Below are 10,284 nucleotides of genomic sequence, written 5' to 3' on the forward strand. Positions count from 1 at the left end.
TCTCTCTCCCTCTCTCTCTCCCTCTCTCTCCCTCTCTCTCTCTCTCTCTCTCCCTCTCTCTCTCTCTCTCTCTCTCTCTCTCCCTCTGTGTTTAATGGAGTTGTTATCTGAGCTCGTCCTTTGCCATGCAGTCTTCATTAACACCGCTCGTAACACGGGGCATAAATGTTCTCCTTCCGGGTGCTGACAGTCCACCCAGATGGACGGCCCGTTCATTAGCCCAGAGACAATTTTGAAGGAGCATGGCGAGCGCAGACTGTCTGAATAACGATGGAACCAAAAACTTTTGGAATATTGAATAACATACAACATCTGCTTCCCATGGCTCCTGATAGCGTCAGGACTGCAGGTCTTTAATGAGCTGGTGTAGGGCGAGCACTTTCATGGGTGCTCGTGTGGATTAGCGTTTATGGGCCATGCCAGCGGTAATGATGCCTCTTCCCCCTTGACTGCCTGTGACATTTTTTTTTTTTTGTTGTGTTTCCTTTATAGGACTCGCTGAGGCCCCCCTCCCTCGCCCCAAGGCCTATATCGGTCGCTCTGCTGGAGCCCCCCGTTTTCTAAAGTCCTGGGATTGAAAGAAGAGAAGAAAATGCAGAACAGAACGGCGGGAGCAACAGACGGGATCGAGCTGAAATGTGGATTGTCTGGAAGTCACAAACTGATCTTCACCCTGGTGCCCATCGTCTACGGCTGCATCTTCATCATCGGCATCGTGGGGAACAGCATGGTGGTGGCGGTCATCTACTGCTACATGAAGCTGAAGACGGTTGCCAACATCTTTGTGCTCAACCTGGCCGTGTCCGACCTCACCTTCCTCACCACGCTGCCCATGTGGGCCACCTTCGCCGCCACGGGCTACCACTGGCCCTTTGGGGGATTCCTGTGCAAGGCTAGCGCCGGCCTCGTCATGTTCAACCTCTACACCAGCATCTTCTTCCTCACGGCGCTCAGCATCGACCGCTACCTCGCCATCGTGCACCCGGTACGATCGCGCCGGTTGCGCACCGTGGTGTACGCCCGCGTCACCTGCGTGGTGATCTGGCTTTTCGCCTTTCTGCTGAGCGTTCCCACGGCGCTGACCCGAGACATTCACCACATCAAGAACTACAACACCACGGTGTGCGGCGTTCTGCACCCGAAGAACGAAGACGCCATGAGGCTGAAGGAGTTCCGGCTCGCCATCAACCTCATGAAGAGCCTGCTGGGCTTCCTCGTACCCTTCGTCATCATCATCACGTGCTACTGCCTCATCGGACGGGCGCTCGTGGGGGCGAGGCAGATCCAGAAGAGCACTCGTTCCCGTGACGACGAGGTGCTGCGCATGCTGGCGGCTGCCGTCCTGGCGTTCTTCCTGTGCTGGGGGCCCCACCAGGTGTTCCACCTGATGCAGGTGCTCACGCAGCTGATCCTGAAGGACAACTGCGCCGTGTTGGAGATCATCGACACGGCCATGCCCTTCACCATCTGCATCGCCTACTTCAACAGCTGCGTCAACCCCATCGTGTACGGCTTCGTCGGGCGCAACTTTCGCAGGAACTTGCTGCGTCTGCTGCGCTGCTCGCCCCGCGGAGCAACGGGGCCCCACCCGAGCATCAGCTCCAAGGTGAGCGGCTTCTCTTTCAGGACCTCTGAGGCGTTAAGTCTCACGATCAAAAGTAAAGCGTCCTCCGATGTTAAGTGATAAAAAAAAAGGAGGGGGGCATTCTCACTCTCCCCCGCTCGACCCGTCTGCAGTTAAAGAGCGAGGGACGGAGACATTCAACGATTTAAAAAAAACCCAACATGCAGAATGGTTGAAATTGTTGTTTTCATGTCCCTCTGTGATGATGTCATCGAGACATGCATCCATCCATCCATCCATCCATCCATCCATCCATTTCCTTCCCCTGGAAACGATACCTATTTATGTAAAGAACAGGATCGACAAAAACATCAGAGGTACAACAACCAGTCCATGTGGGACGCCAAAATCCACATGAATCAAAAAAAATTCCTCACAGGAGCTTTAAAAAATTATTGAAAACATGTCATGATGTCATCGAGACGTTTACTGACCTTGTACAGTGCTTATCTGCAGGTTTGATATTCACAAGCTGTCATGTCATGCAACACACATGGTCGTCGTATCCCCGCCCTATGAAACGAACGTAATCGCCCCGACATAAATGTATTATATCAATGGAGCATTTCCATATGTACGCATAGCTTATCCCATTATTTATCAAATAAATGCATATTCTGCAGGATTCTGCTTACAGCGCAATACTTTATATCGTCCACTGATAACGGCTCTGTGTGCTCAGCAGGTTGAAACAGTGATCAAGTGTTCAGCTAAGACCCCCCCCCCCCCCCCCCCCCCCCCCCCGCCCAAAAAAAAAAGAAGCGTCCTATTCCTGCTTCACCAGCAGCTGGAACAATTGGAAGCTGAAGTGTAGCCTTAAAATGTGATGTGAGTTCCCCCCCCTCCCTCCCCATCATGTTTGAGTCTGCTGTACTGTAAGTGGTCATCATGTCCACATACATGCTCCTCGTGTTTGCATGATACAAAGAAATGCTGAAATGTTCTGGGAGGGAAACATGCTGTACAAATGAATCACTCCAGGTCGTGTGATTATTGTCAATATATCTGGTGGTTGTTGTTGTTGTATTTAAACATGTTGATAGATTGTTTTTTTTTTTTACCTTCTGTGTAAGTGTACAGTTTGTGAATATATGAAAAGATGAGAATATGAATAAAATCAAAAGAATCTAAAGTCTTGAGTTGTATTTTTTGATGATCTCATAATGAAATAAGAAGAAACACATGATCTTAATTACTCATGAAAGGTGTCATAAGCTGCAGAAACATTCAGAATTAACAGCTGATCAGCGCTCTAAGGAATCATAATCAAGTGACCTTGGCCCAAAATTTCCCCCGAGCGCCTTCAGCACCTATTAATCATCGACTCCTGAAAGCAACAGGTGCGCTGCACGGGAACTTTTTTCTTTGGGAGGATGCATGATAACATGACGCTGCATCATCACGGACGGGGATTGGTGGATGGGGCAGCAGGTCGGGGGGTTATAAAGGCCGTCGAGGGCTGAGAGCAACCTCACTGCCAACATGAGGATCCTTCTGCTTTTCGGATTGGTGGCTGTTGCCCTGGCTGATGTCACACACTTCGAGGGGTAAATCTCTCACCTTTGACTAACATTATGTTTCTACCAATTTTGTCTTCTTGTTTTGTGTTTTTGTGGATTTTTAACGCTGCTTCTATTGAGAATGGCGTACTGAATTTAGTTGTAGACTACTACAAAGGCAATAAACTTCCTTATGCATTATGTCTTAAATCACATGTAAGAGTTGCAGAGTTGTAGTCTGAAAATATAAAAACTGTGGTGCTAATCATGGTTTTTCATTGTGTTTGCAAAATGACACAATGTACTAAGACTTCTACTAAGACTTGTTTACTCTTTTTTTTTAAATATCTAGTTCATAAATTTCATGAAATTGCAGACTTCTTTGCCCAAAAGTTCCTCATTAGTATTTTTAGAAAGGCTTCAAATGTACAACCATTCAGCGGCTGTCAGGCAGTTGCTACTCAATTTATACACATCTTTTATTGTGAAATACACCGAGATGGTGGAAATTAACAAGCTAGAGTCAGATAATGCTACAAAAAACAAAACAAGAAATACGCTCAGAAATGTGAATCATATCACTTTGAGTGTTGAGATTTAATCGTGATTCCTCCCTCTTTTTTTCACACTAGAGAGAAAGTCTTCCGTCTGAAGCCCACACTTGATGAGCATGTGACCCTCATTAAGGACCTGGCCAAGAGCATTGAGGTTTGCGCTGACACACACACACACACACACACACACACACACACACACACACACACACACAAATCTTATGACACTATCCTCGCTGTCACTGCAGGTGTTAAATTGGCTTGCTGAAGATAAAAGAGGCTAAATTGGACATCATGTTTTAGGCTCTTTCTTCTAATTCACTTCATGTCCATTCAGATTTGCAAATTGTGTCTCACAGAACCTTTTGAATTTCCTTCCTGGAAAGTCGATATTTGGCATATTCACTAAAAAAGAAAGAAAGAAAGAAAGAAAGAAAGAGGCTGAATTGTTGTAGTAGGTTTTCAAGCTCCAAACGTTCAATTGTTTGGCTTTGGCGCCCTCTGCAGCTCGACTTCTGGAAACCCGAGAGCCCTGAGCTGGTGACCATCGACATCGAGGTGGATATCCATGTGCCCGCCATCTACCTCGATATGGTGTACACCATGCTGCAGCAGAGCGACATGCAGAGCGAGTACGACAAAAAACTGAGATGCAAAATTAAATCATTCAACAATCAGTTGCACTTTTAAAAATGCAGGCATTTTATTTCACACATGCAGTGTTTTCACATTTGTTTTTCTCTCCTGTGAATCCCTCTTAAAGGGTTCTTATTGAGGATCTGCAGGAGGCTGTTGATGGCCAGGCTGACAGTGGACAATCTCCCAGAACCCACAGCTACACCAAGTACAACACCTGGGACAAAGTAAGATCCAGACGGATTATCAGTGACACTCTTTACCCTGAATGGATTACTTTTTCTTTCTATTTTTAAACTATTTTGTATTTGTTCTCTGTTTTTTAATTTCAGGTCCAGTCCTGGATCGCCTCCATTGCTTCCTCCAATTCTAATCTGATCAGCAAGCAGGTGATCGGAAACACCTACGAGGGACGCGCCATGACTCTCCTCAAGGTATTTAATCAACCCGCCTGCTGTGTTGATTCATTTTTGGATATGCACTACCACCAATTACGTCTAACTAAGTGTTTTGTGATTACTCTGACAACCACAGCTTGGAAAGAAGTCCGGCTCCACCAAGCCCGCTATCTTCATGGACTGTGGTATCCACGCCAGAGAGTGGATCTCTCCCGCTTTCTGCCAGTGGTTCGTCAAGGAGGTAAGAGAGACACCTGGGTGGACGTTAGAGGAGTTCATTAAAGAGTTTTCCATTTTTCACAGCACAGCTTTTTTTTAAAAATTCTTTCTCAGGCTCTCTCCACCTACGGCAGCGACTCTCAGATGACCAGCCTGCTCAACCAGATGGACGTCTATGTTCTGCCAGTCTTCAACATCGACGGCTACGACTACACCCACAAGAGCGTATGTTACACAACCCCTACAATAGTCAGACCGAATATAACCAATTGTTTATCTTAAAAAACAATTTGTCTGACATGATTATTTTGTGCGCTCTGGGGATTTTAGAACAGGATGTGGAGGAAGACTCGCTCCAGGAAATCTGGATCCAGCTGCATTGGAGCTGATCCCAACAGGAACTTTGACGCTGGCTGGTGCTGTAAGTCTTACAATAGGCACGGTTTTATCTTGAATTGGCACTCCAACAGTTTTATATAGCTCCACTGTAAAGAGTAGTGTTGAAGAGATTTGAACAAGAAGGGCCAAAAATATCTGCATTAGACTTAGAGGGGGTAAAAACAGGATTTTTAGAGCAAAGTATGAGTCACACCAAAACAAACATGAATCCTACATTTCCAATGATACAACTTGGTAGCGACCCATGTTACACTAGTTATCACCCAAATGCCCATCCATCCATCCATCCATCCATCCATCCATCCATCCATCCATCAATCCATCCATCAATCCATCCAATCATCCATCCATCATCCATCATCCATCCATCCACCATCCATCATCCATCATCCATCCATCCATCAATCCATCCATCCATCTCTCCATTTATAACAATAACAATTAAACAATACCTATTTATGTAAAGAACAGGATCAACAAAAACATTAGAGGTACAACAACCAGTCCATGTGGGACGCCAAAATCCACATGAATCAAATGATTGAAAACATTTAACAAAAGTGTAGGTAAAATTGATTTTAATTCATGACGACTGGGAAAATTCTGAGAACATTTGTGGTTTCACGTTGACACAGACTTCAGCCCCGATGACATCATAATGATATCATCAGGGTTATTTTCTTCGGAACCACAAAAGATAGCAAATAAGAGATTTTTTAAGGCTGCTTAAGTTATATAAAGTGAGCCCCATGTGCACCTTAAAGCAAAACTAGACAGCTTTCAAAAAAGTTAAGAAATATTTCTATTGATATTTTTTTTTTTTTTTTTTATGCAGCCATGGGAGCCTCCTCAAACCCCTGCAGCGACACCTTCTGTGGTTACTCCCCCGAGTCTGAGATCGAGGCCAAGAACGTCGCCAACTTCATCCGCAGGAACAAGTCCACAATCAAGGCCTACCTCACCGTCCACTCCTACTCCCAGCTGCTGCTCTTCCCTTACTCCTACACCTACGCCCTGGCTGCTGACCACAGCGAGCTGGTAAGTCAGCGTTATCTCTGCTACAGCTGAATCAGGGCAGGGAGCGTATAAACCAACATGCTCAGACAGTCACAATGACTATATAATTATACATCATGGCAGTGTCACATGCATCGCTCTGGTGCCGCAGGCTTGTATGTACGATCCTGGTGTACACATGCTTTAGGTCCCCAGATAAGAAATACTATTAATCTGTCGGGAAAATTACTTAAATTTAAAGCTCATTTAATAAGTTCATGTTTCTGAATTAATTACTGAGGAGATATTTTCTGTTTTCTCTCTGGGGGGGGGGGGGGGGGGGACAGGTGTCAATATGAGTCAGGTCTTTAATAACTTTCAAACATAACTTGTGCACAGCAAAGACTAGAGAGACGATTTACACCAGAAAGAATATTTAGGTGTGTACAAAATAAGAATATCAATAAAAAAAAGTGAAGGAATTTACTTATTTGAGCACGCAAACCTGCTTCACAGCCTGCACACATACGAGCATTATTCTGTCTTTCTTTGCACATATGTTGTAGTTTCAGTGGTTCTAAACTCATCTAGCCTCAGGCAGGACCCACACCCAACTCCTCCCTGAAAAAATACAGACCCAAATTTCTGATATTTTTCGACCAATCTGAGTTGTACCGACTGAAAACATTGTGCAATTTGGACCTCAGTCGGTACAAAACATGTGACACACGAGGCAAGAAACTGAACTAAAAAAAATGTGTTTAAAAAGCGCTTCACAGACAAACAAGTGTCTTTCCAGACACACATGCTTGACCCAATCACAATGACTCCACGACCCACCTCTGGGTCCCCACCCACCAGTTGAGAACCACTGTTGTCGTTCATTGTTTTGTTTGTGTCCTGCAGCTTTTTCTTCTTATTTTTTGATGCACAAACAAATCAACACTAAATGCATCGAGGCCTCTAAAAGAGAGCTGTCTTCATTTCTGAAAACATGCAGCTACACCCGGCTAGTTAAAGGGCCAGCGCCCTAAATTGGGATGAGCTTTTATTTGGAGCTTTACTGATTTGAACGAATGTCTCTATAGGTTGTTTTTCTTAAAGCTTAAGCATGAAATCATCCCGGTCCCATTAATCCTGTTATCTAAAGGTTACACTTAGCTGACTCCCCCGCTCACATGCCTCGTCCTCATGGCTCTTTTTGCCTCTCACCGGGGTGTCCGAGGGGCTGCACAGTCAACACTCACACCCCGGCTCCAGCTCCTCGCCCTGACAGACGCACATCACACGTCTCTGCCTCTCTATTACTCACTCGTAATTTAAGCTCTCCTCCGACACTTTGCACATCAAAAGATCTCCAGGGATCTGTCATCGCTCGTCTGTTCCAGCAAGAAAATATAATTTCCTGTTTGTGCATTTTTCTCCCGGGGGTTTTTCATTTCCTCCTGGAGCTCGCCGAAGCTTTTGAGTCTTTTGTGTAATATTAAGAAAAATGTTTTGTTTGAAGTGTAATGGCTTGTAGATGTTCGAGTGAAGAAACATGTGTTTACTATTCTCTTCAACCAGCGTTTGTTGTAATTGTTGGTTAGGTTTGTTCTTTTAGACCGTCAGTGTTTTCATTTTAAAGAACGACTAATTCATTTCTTAAAAATAAATAATAACTCAGGCGGTTCTTACGCTGGAATCACAAGAAATAAAACACATAGTTCACTGCATCCATCACTCTGTTATGTTTTTTACTGGATTATACGGTTAGCTTTGGTGGCTAATGTTAGCTCACTTTGTCATATTGCTGTTTAGGACTTAAACAGGCTCATAAGTTACAAACTTTATACCTCCTGATCAGTCCTTTAACACTTCTGATGTTTCCCTTTCTCATAGCTGAAGGTTGCTGAGGGAGCTTCTTCTGCTCTGCGCAGTCTGTACGGTACCCGCTACACCAGTGGACCCGGCGCTACGACCATCTGTAAGTATACTTTGTATTGAGGCAAAGCTTAAAGGCAGGGTTGGTAATATTCCTCCAGATCCACTTTTTAAGATTCTGGTGTAAATTGTCTTTAGGTCCTGACAGACATTAATAACTCAGGTTCTCTGAAAAAGGAACAAAGAAAATCCATCATCTGTATCAGTTTGTAAGTCTGTAAAAACTTCAACCAATGTCTGCCACGAGGTATCAATCTGATGAACCAATCAGACGCCTCCCTGTCTCCCTGCTCGCTCTCTACCTCTTGCGTGCTCTAGCTCACACTCAGAGCTCGTCACCGATGACTTTAGGAGTTTATACTGTGAGTTTACTGACCGCTGAATGAGACATGAGACGACGTAGTTTCTACACAATGACAGAGATGAGCTGAGGTCCACTTCTGGAGAGACGGCGCTCGTGCATGTAAGTGAGGGGGCGTGGCTTTACAGGGAGCACAGAGGGGAGGGGGCGGGTGCAGACGGAGCACTGAGGGAATGCTACTTTCAAAATCATGCTAGTTTTAGAAAATGATCAACCCTGCCTTTAACAGCCAACTTTCCTTGAATGAAAATGAGTTAATTTGTGTGAATTCAGAATCAGCTTTTGAGAGTCTTGACCTCTAAAGGGAACAAAGGTCGATGGTTTTCACTCATGTTGAGAAGACAAAGGTTTATTTTGACATTTTAAAATCTGAATCTGAGTGAGAACACATCCACGCTGTCTCACCTCGTCAGCTGATTTGATTCTGAAAACGTCCCCCCTCTCCTTATCCCCCCCCCCTCCTCAGACCCCGCCGCCGGAGGCTCCGACGACTGGGCCTACGACCTGGGAGTGAAGTACTCCTACACCTTTGAGCTGCGTGACACCGGTCGTTACGGCTTCCTGCTGCCCGAGTCTCAGATCAAGCCCACGTGCGAGGAGACCATGCTGGCCGTCAAGTACATCGCCGCCCACGTGCAGAAGAACCTCTATTAAGGAGCCCCGAACTGCCAGGACCCCCGCCAACTCAGCCCCCCAGCCCCTCCAATCTCTCAGCCTTCTCAAGGCCGTAACCATGGATACGGGCAACCACCCGCCATGTTTCCTCGCTGTGTTTGACAGAATGTCAAGATGAGTGCAAACAATAAAATCAATGATCCATCCCTGCATGCTGAACACATTTTTTTTTTTTTGTGTACATGATAATATATCGTCTCACCGAGCAGGCGTTTGTTGTTTCTTTGTTTTAAAATATAAATCAAAACAGTGATATTTGGTGAATAAAATACAGATTACACTGAACACAGAGCGTCCCTAATAGGAAAGAAATCCTCTGTGCTGCCTTCATGATCAAAGAAAACATCGAGCAAATCATCCAGTGTGCTGCTCTGAACAACTCAGACACAATTTCTCCAACAGAGGAAACCGAAAGCATCCATTCATTTACTGCATCATCGTCTTTGAACTCTGGTGACCCCTCTCGTCAAGCTGGCTGTGGTCCAGCGGTTGAGCTGGGAGCATCAGTCTCTTAAGATATTTAGCCCATGCAGCAGCACAGCACGTGATGTTGACGACCACAGAGTACTCCCTGGCAGCGTCTCCACTCTGCCAAGCATCTGCCCGAGTGGAGAAAAAGAAAAGGAGCCAGAAAATCAGCGGGGGGGGGGGGGGGGGGGGGGGGGGGATCCGACATGCAGCAATGGCACACATTTCAGAAGCAGAAGGTACATGCACATTTTATTTTATTTGTAACTGAAGAAATGACATGACATCTGAAGAGCTCAAAGTTAAATGCACAAAAGAAATGAGAAAAAGAAAACAAACAGCTGATTAAATAAATGTCAGATAGAGACGCTGATCAATGTCTGAAACATTTATGGTAGAGGGATACAGAATTAACCAGTTATATAACTACATATATTTAGTTCATATGTACATCCATGCATCAAGGGAAATGACTTAAACACTCAGTAACCTTCATATCATTTAAGTAGAGGATCACTAAAGGTGTCATGTT

At 45.1% G+C, this 10,284-nt stretch overlaps 3 protein-coding genes across 3 annotated transcripts in view; 2 read left to right on the plus strand and 1 right to left on the minus strand.

Moving 5' to 3' along the window:
- The window catches only part of LOC132994240 (Golgi reassembly-stacking protein 1-like), a 408,891-nt gene that overhangs the window by 305,229 nt on the left and 93,378 nt on the right, over positions 1-10,284 (minus strand). The window lies entirely within an intron of this gene.
- Positions 90-2,355, plus strand: agtr1b (angiotensin II receptor, type 1b). The gene has a single exon (XM_061064466.1). The coding sequence runs from the start codon at positions 593-595 to the stop codon at positions 1,682-1,684; it is 1,092 nt and encodes a 363-aa protein (XP_060920449.1). The 5' UTR covers positions 90-592; the 3' UTR covers positions 1,685-2,355.
- Positions 3,021-9,430, plus strand: cpb1 (carboxypeptidase B1 (tissue)). Its single transcript, XM_061064457.1, has 11 exons — positions 3,021-3,171; positions 3,756-3,831; positions 4,185-4,309; positions 4,441-4,540; positions 4,646-4,747; positions 4,848-4,952; positions 5,045-5,155; positions 5,261-5,351; positions 6,165-6,367; positions 8,207-8,291; positions 9,076-9,430. Exons 1-11 carry the CDS (start codon positions 3,107-3,109, stop codon positions 9,261-9,263), a joined length of 1,251 nt encoding a protein of 416 aa, XP_060920440.1. The 5' UTR covers positions 3,021-3,106; the 3' UTR covers positions 9,264-9,430.

Source organism: Labrus mixtus, chromosome 19, assembly GCF_963584025.1.
Source record: "Labrus mixtus chromosome 19, fLabMix1.1, whole genome shotgun sequence".
NCBI classification, from domain to species: Eukaryota; Metazoa; Chordata; class Actinopteri; order Labriformes; family Labridae; genus Labrus; species Labrus mixtus.

Excerpts from the sequence above, each read along its gene's own strand:
- agtr1b (XM_061064466.1), top strand. The coding sequence starts at position 593 with ATGCAGAACAGAACGGCGGGAGCAACAGACGGGATCGAGCTGAAATGT.
- cpb1 (XM_061064457.1), top strand. The coding sequence starts at position 3,107 with ATGAGGATCCTTCTGCTTTTCGGATTGGTGGCTGTTGCCCTGGCTGAT. Across the intron at positions 3,832-4,184 it reads ACCTGGCCAAGAGCATTGAG|CTCGACTTCTGGAAACCCGA; the intron begins GTTTGCGCTGAC and ends CGCCCTCTGCAG. Across the intron at positions 4,310-4,440 it reads CAGAGCGACATGCAGAGCGA|GGTTCTTATTGAGGATCTGC; the intron begins GTACGACAAAAA and ends TCCCTCTTAAAG.